An 18059-nucleotide genomic window follows, 5' to 3' on the forward strand; every position below is an offset into this window, starting at 1 on the left:
AGTACAGCTTAGTACAGTTTCTGTCTTTCAAGCCTTATTTTTAACATCACAAAAGTGTGTCAAGTATCAGAATATAATGGTTTTAAGTATATCAGAAATTTTATGTCTAGATGCTGATTTAAGGTGGATATTGGTGGAGATGTTGCAGAGCCTGTGTAATTTTGCAACTCCTGTGAGCTATATGGACCATAACATTTGAAAAGGTCTAATTCTGCACCATGCACCTTTTTGCATGGTGGAGCCAATTCCACTCAGCAGCTCTGGCTGCCTTTTTGGTACTCTGAGTGAAATGGCATCTCATGGTATCATTCATGGGCATTTCCTATACTTCGGTGAAGTGCTTCAGTAATACCATGCTGGCTCAAATACTTCAGAAAAAATGGGCTGTGTATATTTTATTAAAGGACTAAATAGACAAGTGATTCTTCACTGATAAGTTTTGCTTATCCATGAGGTATTTTGCTGTTCCAGTCCATGTATCTGTAAGAATTTGACACAAAAGTATTTTAAGATGAGGAGAGTTCTTCATCTTGAGGCAAAGTCAATTTACTGATATTTTTGGGACAGGAATGGGAGGAGATACTGAAATTAATCTGTGGTTCCCTGAATCCTGGACAATGAAGAGGAAATCGGGTGTGGTACTTCAAGGGGGAGTAATGCAATGACATCAGAACCCAAGTTAAGAAGTGTGTTTAAACTTTTAAGCTTGGGTGTCTTTTTGTGTAGTGCACCCCACCTCTATATGGGGAGGTGTGCCCTGTGCTTCCTAGTCCCAAACTTGTATGTTGCATGGCAGGAAGATGTGCAGCTGCTTTTCAGATATTTTACATACATGACTGACCTCACAGTGCCCAATGTATGTTAGATGTGTAGGGTTTTAGCTTTTGGTGTTTGAATGTGCACTAGAAATTCCTGGAGAATAATGGCCTCACTGGTAATACTTTGCACCTACAGAATGCTGTTTGGAAACAGACTTTTCTTGTAAATCACTGTCATTGTATCTTCAAGTAGCGGGGCATTGGTGCAGAGCAAATGGTTCTTTCACTCTGGCACAGATGCTTTCTCGCTAGTAAAACTTTTTTTCTGTCTGGAGGGAAACTTGTTTTTTCCCAAATGCACATTGAAGGTAGGCACATAGCCCATTCTACAAAAAAGTCAACTCAGGTAAGTTATTTGTTCATTTATATTCTGGATTGATGCTGGCACTGTTTGTTTTGGAAACCAGCACTATTCCACCGCTGAATTTTAAAAAAAAAGGAGAACTATTACAGGTTATAAAAGCTTTTGATTTAGTATGTCCCTAAAACATTCAAGACCAAGACTGGGAACCATTCAAGATGCTAAAAATCTCCAGTTCAGTCTGATGAAGGGTTGTAGTGGACTCCAGGGCAACCCTAATCTAGTTTGTGTGGTGCTAAGGCTGGGCAAGCCACACAGAAAGCCAGTTTAGCAATGGGTTTAGGCTCCAAAAAATGACCATACACTCCCAGCAGGATTTGAAAAGCAAGTGAAGAGGATCAGCAGTTTTTAGCCATAGCTGGAGGTGGAGCTGGAAGCATTGAAACATGTCAGAGTTTGTTGTGGCCTAAAGCCATGTTTGAGCTGGGGATGAATGTGCTACTTCGATGTATCAGATCTGTGGGATTGGTGAGATGTTTTTGATGGGAGGCACCAGAGGTACATAAGGGGCCTGGCAATGTGATTGGCTTTCCCTGTCCATGTTTTGCTGCTTTTTGTTCATATATTTGTCCCTTTAAAAAGTCAGCTTTATCCTCATTCAGATCCTTCCCTTGGTTACCTGTGCCTCAAAGCCTCTGAGATGTACCAATTGTTATTCCTTTTCTGTTCTTCCATCCCAGCTTATGGGCAAAACTAACCAAAACAAGCTCATTGATGAGTTAGTTTGCCTGTTAACTGGCACTCCAGTCGCTTTCCTTTTGTTTTGGCTGTATGAGATCTCCTGAGGGCTGATTTGGACTGACTGGGTCAGGAACTGGCTGTGAGGTGGCTGCAGCAGGATGGCCCACAATATGTGGGTGACCCAGGAGTCACCCTAGGAAGAAGTGTCATCAGCTTCTCTTGCACAGGGGATCTATGCTATGTGATGAGCTCAGGTGGACCCCCTTGAGCTCCACCTGTCTAAAGACAGCAGCTGGACCTGCACTCTAGAGGATTTTGGCTCTGCAGTGAGGCTGGTACTGCTTGTACGTGTGGAGTTGAGCATAGGGTGACCCTTACCCGTACTGGTGCCAGAGTAGGAACTTCTGCTACTGCTGTCACACACCAGTGTCATGGTAAAGTTTACAAATGCCTTCTGCATCTTCTGTTTCAGGTATTGTGACTGTTTTGCAAACGGTGAATTCTGCAATAACTGCAACTGTACAAATTGTTACAACAACCTGGACCATGAAAACGATAGGCAAAAAGCAATAAAGGTGAGGGGCCTCTTCCCCTGCCCCTGGGACCAAAGCCATTTAGCTTCCTTCTTCTGAAGCTCCAGAGCGGGGCAGAGTGGGTGTATAATGCCCTGATCTCCTCCCACATATGCAAGGCTTTAGTTCTTTCATTGCACCTCTAAATTCTGCTCCCTGCATGAAGTGACTGACCCTTTGGGTCTGCATTGACAGGCTTGCCTCGACAGAAACCCTGAAGCCTTCAAGCCCAAAATAGGGAAAGGAAAGGAAGGAGAATCGGATCGGAGGCACAGCAAAGGGTGTAACTGTAAACGCTCGGGATGTCTCAAAAACTACTGCGAGTGTTATGAGGTACGAAGCATGATCTCATTTGAAAGACAGTAGCTTTTTCCCTTTAGTGCAGTGACTTCTCTCATTTACTTTGTCTCTTCCTTGAATTGCTTTAATGCTTTCTGTTCTTTTCCATTCCTACAATGTTACGTCTTCTCCCAGCAGTTTGCGCATAGAAAGCCATGTACATGGAAAAACTGATCACTGCTGTTCTGCATTTTTAATTTTAAACAATTTAGCAACTTTGGACTTAGGCTTGAATTTGTTCTTTTTCTGAATGGCACCATTTCCTAAAGAAATCTACTGCACCAACTCTCTAGGAGGAGTTGAAGTAGCATCCCACAGATGCTCTGGGATAGAATGTATTTGTGGAATTCAAAAGCAAAAGTTGTTACTTCATGTGCTAACTGATTAGTCTGTAGATGTAGAGACAGTGTAGACTGGCCTTTCTCAAAGCTCAGCTGTCTAAATTCCACTGGAAACTGGAGGTTGATGAAGAAAGGGATGAGTGGGAAACCACCGATTTACATTCTGTGCTCTATGATTCTAAGATTTGATTCAAGTATATATTCTGGGAAGATGCCTCACCTCAGAGGTAAGAATTTAGAGAGAAAACTACTACTTGGAAGTTTGTTCTGGTAGTTAATTGGTAAGAGATAAAAACAAAATCTCCTTTTTTGTTGTGGCTTCTCATAAGGGGAGTCAAACTTGCAACATGTTTCTTATGTTTTGTTTGTTTCTTCCAGGCAAAAATCATGTGTTCTTCCATATGCAAATGCATTGGCTGTAAAAATTTTGAAGAAAGCCCGGAGCGAAAGACATTAATGCATTTAGCAGACGCTGCAGAAGTCAGGGTCCAGCAGCAGACTGCTGCAAAGACCAAGTTATCTTCCCAGATCTCAGACTTGCTGACAAGGCCAACACCGGCACTCAGCAGTGGTGGTGGGAAGTAAGTTAATGCTGTGCCCTCTTTGGGTTGTTTCTAGTGCGGGTTTTTGATGTGTGTGACAGGTATGTCCCTGTCATCTCTGAGCCTTGTCTGTGTAAGCTGTAGAGGTGGGAGCAGTCAGGTGAATGGAACACTTTGTTCCTGTAACAGTGGGACACTGACCCACCAGTTCATTTGGCTGTTAACTGAGGCTTACTCACTATCTAAAGGCTCTTGGAAGCAATGGGACATACGGAATCTCGTCAGTCCTCAGACTAAAAAGTTGCCAGCTCCAGAGTTAGGTGCCCCGTGTGTTTTTGCAGTGACTAAGTGGATGTTTCTTTGGTTCAGGCTGCCCTTTACGTTTGTCACCAAGGAGGTGGCCGATGCAACCTGTGAATGCCTCCTGGCACAGGCAGAGCAAGCGGAGAAGATGGGCAAGTCCAAAGCTGCGGCAGAGCGCATGATCCTGGAGGAGTTTGGACGCTGTCTGATGAGGGTTATCAGCTCTGCAGGGAAGTCCAAAGGTGACCCTTGTGCCATGAACTGCTGACTCATGCACATGAGCCACAATGAAGCGGACTGAACAGAACACTTAAGGCACAGGGACACTTTGGTTTAGCATAAAGGATTTAATAATATTTGTTAATTTGGTGCTTGTTGTAAATTGACCCATGTAAGATTGAAACAAGAAATTCTTTTATAACAAGATGTAGAGCCTTTTAAATCTTAGCTAAATCCTCTTCTACTTAAGACAATGCCTAAAGGTCAGTTCTTCTTCCCAATGTACAGCTTTTACCCTGGGTTTCTTAAAAATTAGGTGTGTTCTCCCCTTTCCCCCAGAATAATTGTCTGAAGGGCATATATAAATTATTATAATATATATTATTTACAGTGTATGGATTTGCATCACTGTGCATACAGGAAAACACAGGTGATGTCAACAGCCAGGTCATGCTTTTGCTGACAGGCCTGTAATATGGAGGTACCAGTGTATCCAAGATAATTCTGAAAGGAAATATGTAGAAATAAGCATCTAAATGGAAGGTAGTACTTGTATTTAGGACCTGACACAGCATGTTCCTTTAGTGCATGGAGCACTGTGAGATACATAGGCAATAATACAGAGGGGTTGCTTGCAGATTTAGCACTGAGCAAGTCATGGAGAATGTTTCTGGAGCAGGGCCCAAGGAGTATAGAGGTGAATGGCATTATGGGGAATTTTTGATAGGAATGGAGTGGAGTGCTCAGGTGTTTCTTAAGCTGGAACTTGAAGGCTAAGACAGTGGCCTGTCCTCAGAAGTGAGGAAGAGCAGCCACACAATGCCAGACTGTCTGCCCAGCGTAGTGTTACCTAAGTGTGTAGCAGATGGATACTGTTTCTAGGTGAAGATTGTTTTTTCAGAGGTCTGCAGCAGCCAAATCCCTCACTGGAAGTAGGCCTGTGCAGTCCGTTGTGTTTTCTAGGATCAAGCTGTAACCCTGGAAGAGTGTTTAGGCCTGAGAAGCTGAAGTCATGGGAGATGACAATCTGCATCTGAATCGACTTGCAAACGCAGGTAGGGATCATGTTCAGCCTGGCTGTGGGTATTCAGCATGCTGCTTCTCTCCATGTTGGCAATTTACTTGGCATAAGGGCTCTTTTAGTGTTGTTTAGAATAGTTGTGAGAGCTGTGATCAGAGAAAGTACTAGCACAGAATCAGGATTGCTACAAAAACAGACACAGATCCTTTTACACTAAACAGGGGGCAATCAACTATAGCTGGGTACAGACTAAGGCAGGGGATTTTTTTCAGTATTTGTTACAGGCAATCTCAGATCACATTTTTGATAGTGGAGCACATTTGCAGAATTAACCTGGTAGGTTACTTACCTATCATAAAGATCCATTAACCATGTTTAATCACAGGCATTTTTATTACCTCACTGCAGCCTGAACTAGCTACGTTTTTTTTCCAAAAGGGATTTTGTATTCCTTCTATAAAAATGTAAATACAGAGAAATGCAGCAGAGCTCTTTCTCCAGGTTTTCTAGCTGGGCCAGGCTGGGGAGAGGTAGGGGCTAGGCACACCAGCAGCAGAGATATGTGCCTGTGTGTGTGAAGGCAGTAGGGTGGGAGGATGCTTCACCTCCCAGCCCTGTGCACTGCCAGAAGGCCCTTCACTCTTCTCTGCTGCCTCCTTGAAATGCCTGGGAGGCAGCCAGCAGCAGTGGTGCGCTCACAGACCAGGTTTGACCTGCCAGTCACTGCCTGAAGGGCTCTGTCTGCTAAGGACATCTCCCTGAGCATAAATAGCAATGTTTGTGCAAATCTCTGAAAAGGGAATCCATCTCTTGTGTAAGTAAATGCCATGTTTTTTCATAATTAGGACTTGGATTTACTAAAAAATCAGTGCAGTAACTTTACCTGTAGATAGCGCGGATATTCCGTTCCCTTCTAGTGACCTAATATAGTCTGTCCAGTAAGATTTGTATAAATGTAAATTAGTGTAAGTGAATAAAGTAATACCTACTTACATTATTTTTCAAACAGATTGCAATATGCCTTTTGTTTAGACTTCAATCCATGTTAATTTTGTATATATTCAGTGTCTTACTCTAAATTGCACCTTTTGTGATGTGTATTTATATACAGTGTGCAAAAGCACTTGTGAAATTTAGATTACAGTTGTAATTATGTATGATGGCATTGCTGGAGAATATTTTGCTTGTAAAGACTTTGAAGGTGCAATCAAATGCTCTTAGTTCTTCTATTTTGTTTTGAACAAGCTTTCTCAAATATTAAGCTTGGATTCCTCTCTCCCCTCTCCCTGGTGTAGAGCGTATGAATTGGTTTTTGTACTTCCTTAGCCATTTGCATCAAACTGCTGGACAAGATTAACAGTCAAGTTCATCCAGTTACATAAAAAATAATTGGGAATGGGGCAAGGGTTCATTTTATAGTTCTGTTTACATCCAAAAGTAGAAAAATTAAATTTATATTTACAAGACCTATTCAAAGAATACACTTTTCTATATTGTACAAATAAAACAGTCAGATAAATCACAAAAAATAAACATTTATACTATTCTGTAAATATGATTTTTTTTGCACTCCTTTGCTGCAGCACTGACAAATATACACAGAAGGTTTGTCACTTGAAATATCAAAATAAATTGTTAACAGTAGGTCCACTTCTGATGCAAGTACTGAATTGGATTTTCAGTGAGACCAAACCTAACCAGAGATAAATATCCCTTGGTTACTGGTGTGCTGTCATGCACAGCAATCCATGGCACAATTCATAACTGTTCATCTCAGGGCTGGAGGTGGAGGCAATGCAAGTGTTCCAACATTACATGACTGCAACCAATCTGTCACTGGGATTTCAGCAGCAGCATTTTGCTAGTTGTCCCAAAAATCCCATATAGAGGGGAGGGAATAGTTTCCTGCAAAGTCTCTTGTAAGGTGGAATGGCTCCATAATATGGCTTTTTGCATAGATATTTGGATTGGGGAAAAAAAAGCCTAGAGGTTCTGGTTTGTTCCTCCCAGCAGTGTTTATATGAAGTTCTGTGGTGCTGCTGCTCTCACAGCACAGCTTGAGGGATTGAGGGCAGCAGGTCTGCTCCCACCATGAGTGAGTAGAGCTAAGGGAAGGAGGAAGAACCCAAACCAACCAGGGACAGTTTTGTCAAGTCACTGGTAGGCAGAATGGTACCTTTAATATTATTACTGCCTTAGGATGTGGCAGATCACCATTTTTCATCTCAGCTCCATCATGGATCTTGAAAATGACTGAACAGCAGGTTTGATGGGAATTAGTTGCCTTCCATCTCTATGGATGCAACTGCTGTTCTGCATGGCAAAGGGAAACCCCTTAGCAGCAGTTATGCCAAACTTTGTTGTTCCAGGCAAAGCACTGGACACAGCTTCCTTGCCATGGAAATGAACTACCTGAAGAAGCCTGTCCTGCTTGGTGGCATCAAAGCAATAGTTCAAGTGATCAGTGGAAACACCAAAATGAGACTGGCTTGTACCCTGCCCTGCAGGACACAGGCCAGCCGTGGGAGGATGGGGCCATGAAATGGGACCTGAAATGCTCACCCTGCTGCAGCACACTGTGGGATTCCTGCCCAGGGAGGAGGGTATTGGTGCTCCTGGGTGCCACTGGACACAACAGTCTGGGCACAGGCTCAGGACTGATCCAAAGGATCTAGATTTCTTGTAGCTTCTTTAGCTGTTTGATGAGACATACTGGAAAGGAGATTAGAGCTTGTGTACAACTGGAGTGCCACTTTCTTTTCACATCTTTATTTTCCTATTTAAGTAGAAGCTCTGCAAGCTTTCTTGCCTCCAGCTTTTATAAAGCACATCTGCTTTGGTGAAATCGAAGTGCCAGTGCACGATTCCCCCACAACCCCATCAAATATGCATCAGTTTTCTCCTGGCAAGAGCACTCACAGCACTAAAGCCACCCAGCACTTCTGGGGCCATTGCAGAGTCTCCTACCACTGCCCCAGGCACTTTGAGCAACCGTTGCTCATCCTGATCTGCCATGCAAGTTTCATGATATATGTGGCTGCGTTGCAGGATTGCTGGAAGGAACACAGGACCAGATAAACCTCCTTGCTTTGCTCAGTTAAACTCTGCTTAGGGGGTTTGGAATGGCCCAAAACATCACTGCTTATCAACACTAGTTTTGCCAGCCTTGTTTGCTCACGTGTTGCCTAGATCTGTCCAGCACTGAGCCTCAGCAGGGAACAGCCATCTTTGGAACAGCAGAGTACTCAGCTAGACCCTGTGTGGGTTTAGCTTGACTGACAGCTACCCAGTGGTGATGGAGACAAATGCTTTCTCTTCAGTCTCTTCAATCTGTGCCTTCCACAAGGGTATTTCAAATTCAGGTGTGGGGTAGCGTTTGTTCTTATGTTTAAGTAACACTGTGTGATTTCCTTTACCAAGACTGTGTAGTGGTTGTTGATGCTCAGGTCCCCCTCAAATAAATGGTTTGTGAGGGTGGGAAAGAGGGGGCTTTCACCCAGAAGCTCCTGGAGGACTTTCTGTTCTAGAGCCAAATGCCACAGCTTGGTATTTTTGTTGGCACCTCCTACTTTGCCATACCGGTTTAAGACTCGTTCTGAAATGCTTGTTATGTGGTGCACACTGGGCGAGGGCAGACTCACACCACCTAACTTTTTGATGTAGAGCACTGACCTGTACCTTAGCCTGCTCTCATCTACCTCAAAGAGAGAGGCAAGACAAGCCTCACATTGCAAGTCCAAGGCCAGCTGCTCAGCCACCCAGCCAGCAGTGCAGGCGAGGCTCCGTGTGTACAGCGACAGATCCGTCAGCGCGTTGCTCAGGGCAGAGCTGGGCAAAAGCAGGCCTGCACTGTAGGGGCACTCTGGGGCCAGAGTCCTGGCAGGAGCTGGATGATACTGAGCACGAATGGTGCCCAGGGTCAGATCTCTCCTCCGAGACAGGGATCTGTCCCAGGGGCTCGCACTGCCAGCACTGTGCGGTGAGCCCGGTGCCAGGCTGCAGCTGGCCAGCAGTTTGTGGTAAGCAGCCTGGAACACAGCGCAGGTGGGGCTGCCACTGCTGCCACAGGCTTGCTGGAGGGCCCTGAGAAACTGCTCCAGAGGGTCCAGGCTGAAGGCCTGTGTGTGGAGGTGCTGGGAAGGAGTGTCTTCTGGACACGTATAGTTGGAGAAAAGCCACTTGAGGCTTTCAGCATTTAGCAAGAAGCTCAGAAATCCTAATTTGCGTTTGCTCTTAATGATGTATCTCCCCACAGAGTCTGTTAAGTTGACAAAGAAGCTCTTGGCCTCATCGAAGAGGGTGCTTATTTTGGTGTAATTTCCAGCTAGCAAAGGCTCCTTTCCATAGGGCCCTCTGCCATAAAATACATTGCACAGAGAGCTCAGCAGACGCACAAACTTGACAGTCCCACTGCAGTTCTGAAATGAGGCCAGGCCCAGCTTCTGGAAGTGCTCCAGTGCCTCAGCAACACCCTCGCTGAACAGCAGGGTAGCAGGGTTGACCTTCAGGTGGTAACTCCCTTTACTTCCAGCCCTGCCTGACTCAGGACTGCAGGGCTCCAACACCCTCTGCTCCTGCAAAGCTGCCAGCTCCACCACCTGCTGCCACCACACGGTGTCACCGAGCCACTCCACCTTCTGGAAGCATTGCAGAGCATTTCTTATCAGCAGGAGGGCATGACAAACGTCAAAGAAGTATGCAATGCTGTGAGCAGAACCGGGTGGATGCTGGAAAGTGCACTGAATCCTTTTTGGATCTATCCTGATCCCCAAAGCTCTGGCAGTCTCAGCACCACAAGCAGAGGCACCTGATGTCACAGCCAGGACCACGATCCCAACATTGTTCAGCTTACTGATGGCCTGACGAAGGAGCTGAGCAAGGAAGTGGCCAGAAGTGCTGCTCACAAAGAAATAGCCAAGGGGAGCTGTCCAAGGGCTTGAGATGCCGACTGCCATGAGGATTATTGCTTCTGATGCCAGTGGAGCTTCGTCACCATCGAGGATGCCTGCTCCCAAGTCAACAAAGCCTGTCAGCTGCTTGGTCTGTGGGTCCCACTCCTGCTGCTTCTGCAGGGACATGTCCTGTACCAGCACAGCACAGTAGCGGTAGGCCTGATCCCCTCTCTCCACCTTTTCCTGAAGCCGGAGAAAAATGTCACTGCTGAAGCCTGCAGCAGCCTCATTATTAGACAGCCAGCTGGAAAAAAGGGAGGATGTAATTAGGACATGTGATTCTGGGAAAGCTGAAGCATCAGACAGCACTTTTTACCAGTCAGCCATGCCCAGAGCTGCAGAGCAGACTGAGACGTGCAGGGCAAAGAAGGCAGCCCTGCTTTCCTTCATGCATAGTACGAGTTTCTTTTCTCCCACCCTAGTGATGGGTAGCCAAGGAAAGTACTGGCCAAGCAGGGAAGTAATAAAGCAGCTTCCTGCCTTTTCAAAGTATAAAATCACATGACAAAAGGGAAAAAAAAAGTTAAACCAGACATAGAACTGCAAATTAGGCTATGCAGAGGGCCAGCAACACCAGTCTGCTCTCCTTCTCTACTGGCTTTCTCCACATCGGACATTGTAATCCAGTTTGGAAGATGTGAAACCCCCAGCAGTCCATGGGGTATGGTACTCTTTCCAACAAGCTCCATCCACTACTCCCAGCACCCCTTTCAGCAGATTCCTAGCAGGAAGCTGTGCTAAACCCCCACAGGCTGGCACGGATTGTGTGTATCCCCTGGGATCCCTCTAATTGCCCTAAAGGAGTCTTGAGACCCTAAACCTGCAGGGGGAGAGTTTCTTCAGCCTTGTTCAGGTAGGTTCAGGAAATAAATTCTGATAAGCAGCCTGGAACATTGTGCAGGTGTGTTACTCTTAGGCTGTGACCCACATGCAGGAACACATTCCAGCTCTCTGAGATGAGGGGTATCCACGTTTCTTGGCATTTCCTCTCTACTCTGCTCCTGCTACTAAAAACAAAGCAGGGAAAATTACTACTGCTTAATATCTTCAGGACAGATCTGTTACACCTATTTCTATACAAGTACCTGGAAATACATTATGAATGAATGAATGAATGAATGAATGAATGAATGAATGAATGAATGAATGAATGAAAACTTGCTTTGTCAGGCTGTAGGGATGAGGAAGGGGAAGAATCTTCCGTAGGTAATCATAGGCCTTAATATGGTAGAGGTGGAGTAGACAAGCAAATTGCCTCATTTCTGGTGAGTAGTCTGCCATCTGCCTCCAGCTGTGCAACTCTCGAGGCAAATCTGCTTAAGAAATCACAAAAGGTCAACTTCAGTGAAACAAATAAATGGCTGATAACAGAGGGATACATAACACAAATACACTGCAGAATACAAGGCAACAGCGTGACCTCTGGAACAACTCCATCCAGCGTGTTTCTGGTGTGAAGTGTAGGGCTCAGAAATGACACCACTGTGCCTCACCTCTTCCTTGGCACGGGTTAAGCAAAGACATGAAACCGGGGCGAGGGAGTGCACTCTGCCTCAGCAAGCGTCCCCAGCAGTACCTGAAAACTGCGCCTGCAGCAAACTCACGACTTCCTCAGAAAGCTGACGCTTCTCCGCCAGCTCCCTGAGGATGCTCGGCACGGTTCTGCGCCGGTGCGCGGGGCCGCATCTCCCGGCGGCCGGGGGCTGCTGCTGCTGCTGCCGCAGGGCGTCCGGCGGCGGCCGCGGCTCGGCCGCCCGCTGTCCCTGCAGGCTGTAGTTGTGGTCCCCGGCGGGGGGGCTGGGCAGCGGCTGCTTCAGCGCTCGGCCGGGGGTCCCGCTCCTCCTCCGGCCGGCGCCCGGCGGCTCCTGGCGGGAGAGGGGAGGTCACGGCACCCGGCGGAACCGCCCGGGGGGGAGAGGGGAGCGCGCCCGGTACCCGCCCGCACCGAGGGGGGGAAGCGGGAGGGCACGGCCCCCCGCCGCAGCTTCCGCCGCAGCCCGTAGCGCTCGAAGTCCCCTTCGGCGAAGTGTCGGGAGCAGAGGATGGCGCCGGGGCCGGGCCGCCACGCCCGGCGGCTCCGCGGGTCCACGCGGTTCACGGCGCGGATCCACTGGCGGCGCTGCGCGGCGTCGGCCGGGAACCTGCGGCAGAAGGAGATGAGGGAACGGAGGGCTGGAGGGCGGCGGGCAGCGCGGGGCGGCCGCACTCACTGGTGGAAGGAGATGCCGCGCTCGCGGCTCCGCCCGGTGTCGCGCGCGGTGCAGCCCAGCGCGGAACAGCTCCGCGTCATGGCGGCCCCGCGCGCGCCGCCGCCGCCGCGCCTGCCGCCCTGCGCGCGCGCCCCGACGGGCCCGCCCATTGGCCGCCGCCACCGCCCGCGCGCTCGGCCGCCGCCTCGCCATTGGCCGGCGGGCCCGTCGGACCGCGGCCCCATTGGGCGCGGCGGCGCGGCGGCGTCACGGCGGTGCCGGCGGCGGGAGCGGGGAGCGAACCGAGCCAACCGGGAGCGGCGGCGGCGGCGGGCGCAGCCAGTGGCGAGCGGCGATCCTCAGCGCCAATGGGAGCTGCGCCTCCAGCCCCTATTTATAGCGGCGCCGGGAGCGCCCGCTGCCTCTCCCGCTGTGCTCCTGCTGCGCCGCGCCATGCGGCCCGGGCAGCACCCGCCCCGCGCACGGCGTTTGCCCGCCCAGCGGCCGCGGAGCCCGGCGGCGGGAGGCGGCAGCGGAGCTGTGCCCCGGCTGCCGTGAGGAGGTGGGTCCGGAGCTGCCGCCTCCGGCTGTGGAAGCCGGCTGAGCTCCCTCGGGCTGTTCCCCCGCCCTGGGGTGGCCCCTGTCCCGTGATGAGCCTCACTGCTGTTCACATCATGAGCACGCCATGATTACTGCCCTGGAGCTGAGGACAGGCGGCACCGCGGCCCCCGCGCTGCCCCCCGGCTCACCCCGATCCCGGCGCCCCTAACCAGTCTCCCTCTTCCCCAGGGCCGATGGCTGCTCCCGCCTCGAGGGACACGGAGGACACCCGCAGAAGGAGGTGGCCGCACATCCCTATACACACACTCCCACCATCACCCCCCCCGCCGCCCCCGTCGCTTCCCGCCGCTCCCCGTGCCGGGAAGGCGCGGCTCCGCTGCCGCCGCCCGGAAGCCGCGGGGCGCGCCCGGAAGACGGTGGCGGCCGGGAGGCGGTGCCGGGGCTGCCACGTTGGAGCGGTTCGGGCACGGGTGAGCGCCGGGGACGCCGAGGTGAGGCAGGGACGGGGAAATCATCTGGTTTACAGCTGTTTTCCTCCGGTTCCTGTCGGAAACGGGGCGAGGGTGGCGGTCCCGCCGGCCGCGCGGGGCGTTCCCGAGGCGGGGGGAGCCCTAGGGTGCTGAAATAGAACCCAGAAATGAGCCGCAGAGGGTGTTCGGCGGCAGGGGTCTGGGGAGGGTCTTCCCGGGGCTGAGTTTATTTCGTGGGTTAAGGCAGAAAGCTGCTGTAGGGTGCTCGATGCCTCGATGCTGTGAGAAGAGGGTTTTTCACAGCTGTTGAAGCTTTGCCCACGTTTTCCTGTGTTATGTTCAGCACTCGTCAGTTTCCTCTACGTGTCAGTGTTACCCTGCCAGTGGAGAGTTATTCCTCCCCTCCCCCCGGGTGTGCTCTGGAGACGATGGCTTAGGTGTCTGTGGGATGTCTTTAGGAAAACGGTCCCTCCGGCTGCTGCTGCCAAGTCCTAATGCAGCTCCTGAATCTGTGGCAGTGCAGTCTCACCATGCGCCATTCAAGCATCACCTTTCTTGGTCTTACTTTTCAGCAAAATGAAGCTGAAGGAAATAGACCGTACTGCCATGCAGGCATGGAGCCCTGCCCAGCAGCACCCCATTTACCTGGCCACAGGTGAGTTTTTTGGGAAGCATGTGCTAGCAGACCTCGGGCTGTGTGTGGTGGCTGCCATGAAGGGGCCATTATTGGAAGTTGTAGGAGTGTGTCCTGAGTTGTAGTTGTGTCCTGAGGGCTGGAGTGGGGTATATGTTGTGCTTTGAGTGGGGTTCTCTCATTGTGCTGACAAAAACGTGCTTTGCATTCTGCAAGTGGCAGCAGGCATCCTCGTCTTTCTGCCAGGGAAAGGTGACACCAGTCGTAAGCACTGGTCACTTGTGGCTCCCTTTGTAACTTTGATGGTGTTCTGTGCATCATCAGGGAGAGGTACTTGCCCAAAGCTTTTCCTGCTCATATTCATTAGAAAAAACACCCAAAGGGGGAACCATGGGGAGGAGAGTTGTGTGGAACTACTTCTAAGTAATAGAAACAGAAGCCTGACCCCACCTCAGGATCTTTTTTGGAAGGATGATGTTTTCCTTCCCCTTCTTGTGCTGCATTTGCAGTTACTGCTGAGGGTATTGTGTCTTTCTCACTGCCAGATGTGCTTCCTCACAGGTACATCAGCTCAGCAGTTGGATGCAACCTTCAGTACAAGTGCTTCTCTAGAAATATTTGAGCTGGATTTAGCAGACCCTTCACTGGATATGAAGAGCTGTGCCACATTCTCCTCCTCACACAGGTAGGCAGCATTGTAAGGGAAAAGTAAGGTGTGTGGAACTGTTACATGTGGTGTGTGTGGAAATGTCACTTCATGGGGTTTGCCTGCGCTTGTTGAGGAGAGAAGCAGAAGTTCAGCACTGAAAGGTGGAGGCAAGCGAGTGCAATTGATATTGTGGGGCAGTGAGCTTGGACTCCAAGCAAGCAGCTCATGCTTTGACATAAACAGAAGTTTTTGAGTATGTGTGTGGACCCTTTATCTCAGGAAGCTTCTGGGATTCACAAGAGAGCAGAAGAAAATGTGAAATAGCAAAAATGTGGTAGGAACTTTTCATATTGTGCCATCCTGTTTGTAAATAGGTATTTCAGGGGAACTCCTGTAACATGACTAACTTGGGTCAATGTTGTGTGTGTTTCCACAGCTGGGAAGCCAAATTTCTGGCTGCACAGCTCCACTTAGCTGTTAGTTCCTTACCATGTACTTTATCCAGACAAATATTGTTAGCATCAGAGCATCCAGTTTCCATCTCAGCAGCACTTGCAGCAGCTCTCTGGCAGAGCTGCAACAGCCACAGTCCCTTTTTAAATGCCCTGCTCTGGGAGCAGAGCTGATGTCAACATGTCCTACTGACCTGCTCAGAGCAGGACACGGTGTTGGATCTTTGAGTTTCATTGTTCTGCCTTGTTTTAGCTATAACTGAGATTCTTCAAGACTTGCTATTTGCTTACTGGATTTCTAGAAGCACTCCTTATAGCCAGGATGCAGTGCTCCTTGTAAAGTAACTCCCTTGACCAGCAACATGAGGATTTGACTTTGCCCCAGAAAATGCATTAAAAAGGAGGTTGAGGGTTGTTTGTTTGTTTGTTTTTAATTAAAGATTAGATAGCAGTGTATACATCAGGTTATATTTTGGTTTCCAGCTAATGAAAATGTCCTGGTGCTTAGACCCACAAAAGATAAGTCCTTAATTGCCCTCCCAGGAAAGATTTGAGCTGCTTTTATAGAACCTTACTTTATCTTAGAAAGAGTAAAGGGCAAGAGAAAAGTAATTGCACAGTTAAATTTTGGGTTTTGTTCCTCACCGTTCCCTGCCTTCATTTTGGGTTATCTTAAGTCCTGTTCAGTCTTGCTGGTGGTGCCTGGACAACCCTGTCAGTCACTTAATTTCTCGTAAATTTGCATAGTTAGGTGCAGAAGCATAAAAATCATACCCAGGAATGGGTCTGTCTGATATCACAGACCAATTTCCATTCGTAGCACCATTCTTTGATGAACCCCAGCTGTAATCTCAACACTGGGAGCCTGAGCACTTGGCTGTTATGGTATTTCTCACCCAGCATACACTCTTTGGGTAGCTTTCTGCAGTATTTATCTTACCATGCTAAAGTTGCTGTGATTTAAAGAAATCACTTGAAGATTGCCCAGAGATAACAAAGATTAATGATATTACAGTGAATGCTAAGGTAGCTCCTTGCCACCTTCCAGTCAATGTGGGTTTGCTTTCTGCTTGCATAAGAGCTGATAGGTGGCTGTGTCATTTTATGTGGAAGATATTCATTCTTTGCATGGCACAAGAATCCTGTTTTGCTTATGCAGGAAGGTAATTGAGTTGAAGGGAATTTGAGTATTTACAGATGGACACAATAGTGTGAAAGTTCTTAATTTTTGGAAGTATGTTTGATTCCTCATGATTTAACCTGAAAACAGGCTGTGGTCCAAGAGGTGTTTGTGAGGTGAGTAAACCATGTGCTGAGCCCCTGCTATGGCAGACAAAACACTTGCACATCCAAAAGCACAGATATGGAAAAGGGTATGGAATTTTTCTAGTTTCACCTGTTTCTTCTCCTGTATGAAGCTGCTTGCAAATAACAGAGGTTTTTCTCTAGGCTGTGGCTGGATGGGCTTACAGCCCTTACTTTGATTACTCCTACTGCAGTTGGGAGCACTTACCTGATTTTGCAGCCAGGACATTAGAGATGTTATCAGTTTACGGGTTTTTGGTTGTGCATGTTGTGCCTCTTGTTTATGAGCAGAATTGGGGCATGTCTTCCTAATAGAAGGTGGTGTAAGTGCAGAGACTTGTCCTCAGGAAGAAATGCAGGCAGTGCTTTCCTCTGACTTTAGCTGGAGGGAAGAAAAATGGGATGTATCAGCCTATGGGGAGCTGGTGGTGGATGTTTCTAAACTGTAGGGACCTCTGTGTCTTACAGGTACCACAAGCTGATCTGGGGCCCTCACAGCATGAGCTCGGGGGACAGAGTGTCTGGAGTCTTGATTGCTGGGGGTGAAAATGGAAATGTCATTCTGTATGACCCAGCCAAAATCATAGATGGAGAGGCTGAGGTGATAATAGCCCAGAAAGACAAGCACACGGGACCAGTGAGAGCTCTCGATGTCAACATGTTCCAGGTTGGTTTTTCTGCTGTTCCTCTTAACATACCATCAATAGAGGAGTGGCTTATCTTGACTTGTGACCTCAGATGTTTCTGCTGCTTCCTGTCCCCTGAAAAGCATAAACTGTATTTGGTGTTTGAGGGTCTGTTTGTATTTAGTAGGAAAAACCTGTCCCATTACTGGCATTTCAGGATGGGGAATGAAAGTGCCTGAGGTGTTTGGTTCGTTCCTTCCCCTCATCAGTTTACGTCATCAATTTTGTTGATCTTTTTAGCTCTGCTTATGTGGGAAGTAGAGGTGGTCTTCAGGGTGTCTTTAGTCAGTCTCCTCTCTTAGCTTCTGTGCATTCATTGTGCCAATCACACAGGGACTAGTTACATGCTCTCATTCATGTTCCTGGTGAGATCAGTTTTCAGGTATCTCCTCTAGGGATTGGGAAGGACCTATCTTCAAGACTTCTAAGTATTGTTGTTTGGGAAGAGGAGACAGCAAGGAAACACAGCCATGTGGCCTCTTTAGCAGAAGGGCTCTCAAAACCAAGAATCCTTCCCACATCACCAATGAGCATTTACTTCCCTCTAGATACAGCGTGTTGGTTTTTTCTTGTTGCCTCCAGCTGTGTGAGAATTCAGTTGGATTTGTTTCCTAAATAGCACTTCTGTCCCTGCACACTTGCTTCCAGCAAGGCTGTACTGTGTTCACTGTGTCCTCTCTGAATCTGCCCATTATGAACTCAGGACCTGCCTGTCATCAGCCACAAAATGTGACCAAAGGGCACTTGGTGGCCTTGGCTCATGTTGCCCTGCCTGGACTTTTGCATCCCAGGTACAGGATTGCTCTGGATGGCTGCACTCACTGTGGGCAGGGCAGGAATGCCACACTGTCCAGAGCAAAGCTCTGTGGTGGCCATAACTGCAGCACCACTTCCTCCTCTGCCCTATTTTCCCTGTATCTTTCCCTATATTCTGAGCTGATAAGGGAAATTCAGAGTCCTGCAG

General features: G+C 48.6%; 3 protein-coding genes across 20 annotated transcripts in view; 2 read left to right on the plus strand and 1 right to left on the minus strand.

Moving 5' to 3' along the window:
• Positions 1-6409, plus strand: part of LIN54 (lin-54 DREAM MuvB core complex component) — a 40053-nt gene extending 33644 nt beyond the window's left edge. For all 4 annotated transcript variants that reach the window (XM_069012955.1, XM_069012952.1, XM_069012953.1 and 1 more), the window contains 4 exons: positions 2333-2435; positions 2628-2765; positions 3491-3693; positions 4024-6409. In XM_069012955.1, coding sequence (XP_068869056.1) covers positions 2333-2435; positions 2628-2765; positions 3491-3693; positions 4024-4225 — 646 coding nt within the window. In that variant the 3' untranslated portion in view covers positions 4226-6409. The remainder of the gene's footprint in view (positions 1-2332; positions 2436-2627; positions 2766-3490; positions 3694-4023) is intronic.
• On the minus strand, positions 6093-12446 carry THAP9 (THAP domain containing 9). 2 transcript variants are annotated; one of them, XM_069012950.1, is made up of 5 exons: positions 12360-12446; positions 12095-12290; positions 11726-12014; positions 11312-11462; positions 6093-10393 (listed from the first exon to the last, which is right to left on the minus strand). In XM_069012950.1, the coding sequence occupies exons 1-5, from the start codon at positions 12437-12439 to the stop codon at positions 8464-8466; spliced, it is 2646 nt and encodes an 881-aa protein (XP_068869051.1). In that variant the 5' UTR covers positions 12440-12446; the 3' UTR covers positions 6093-8463. The 2 variants fall into 2 exon arrangements, with proteins under 2 accessions (XP_068869051.1, XP_068869052.1); XM_069012951.1 differs by having other exon boundaries at positions 12095-12268; positions 12360-12438.
• Positions 12447-12772: 326 nt separating this feature from the next.
• The window catches only part of SEC31A (SEC31 homolog A, COPII coat complex component), a 39550-nt gene continuing 34263 nt past the window's right edge, over positions 12773-18059 (plus strand). For 12 of the 14 annotated variants that reach the window (XM_069012957.1, XM_069012958.1, XM_069012963.1 and 9 more), the window contains exons 1-5: positions 12773-12900; positions 13128-13179; positions 13942-14024; positions 14565-14688; positions 16878-17076. In XM_069012957.1, coding sequence (XP_068869058.1) covers positions 13133-13179; positions 13942-14024; positions 14565-14688; positions 16878-17076 — 453 coding nt within the window. In that variant the 5' untranslated portion in view covers positions 12773-12900; positions 13128-13132. Of the gene's footprint in view, positions 12901-13127; positions 13180-13224; positions 13391-13941; positions 14025-14564; positions 14689-16877; positions 17077-18059 lie in introns of those variants that run through there. The other 2 variants (XM_069012959.1, XM_069012960.1) reach the window with 2 other exon arrangements.

Source organism: Aphelocoma coerulescens, chromosome 4 (genome assembly GCF_041296385.1).
Source record: "Aphelocoma coerulescens isolate FSJ_1873_10779 chromosome 4, UR_Acoe_1.0, whole genome shotgun sequence".
Classification (NCBI taxonomy): Eukaryota; Metazoa; Chordata; class Aves; order Passeriformes; family Corvidae; genus Aphelocoma; species Aphelocoma coerulescens.

What these genes read in the sequence shown, in the direction of transcription:
- THAP9 (XM_069012950.1), bottom strand. Translation starts at nt 12,439, where the DNA reads ATGACGCGGAGCTGTTCCGCGCTGGGCTGCACCGCGCGCGACACCGGG. An exon ending in CGCGGCATCTCCTTCCACCA is followed by an intron (nt 12,291 to 12,359) that starts GTGAGTGCGGCC and finishes CTTCTGCCGCAG; the next exon opens with GTTCCCGGCCGACGCCGCGC. An exon ending in GCTGCAGGCGCAGTTTTCAG is followed by an intron (nt 11,463 to 11,725) that starts GTACTGCTGGGG and finishes TTTCTTAAGCAG; the next exon opens with ATTTGCCTCGAGAGTTGCAC.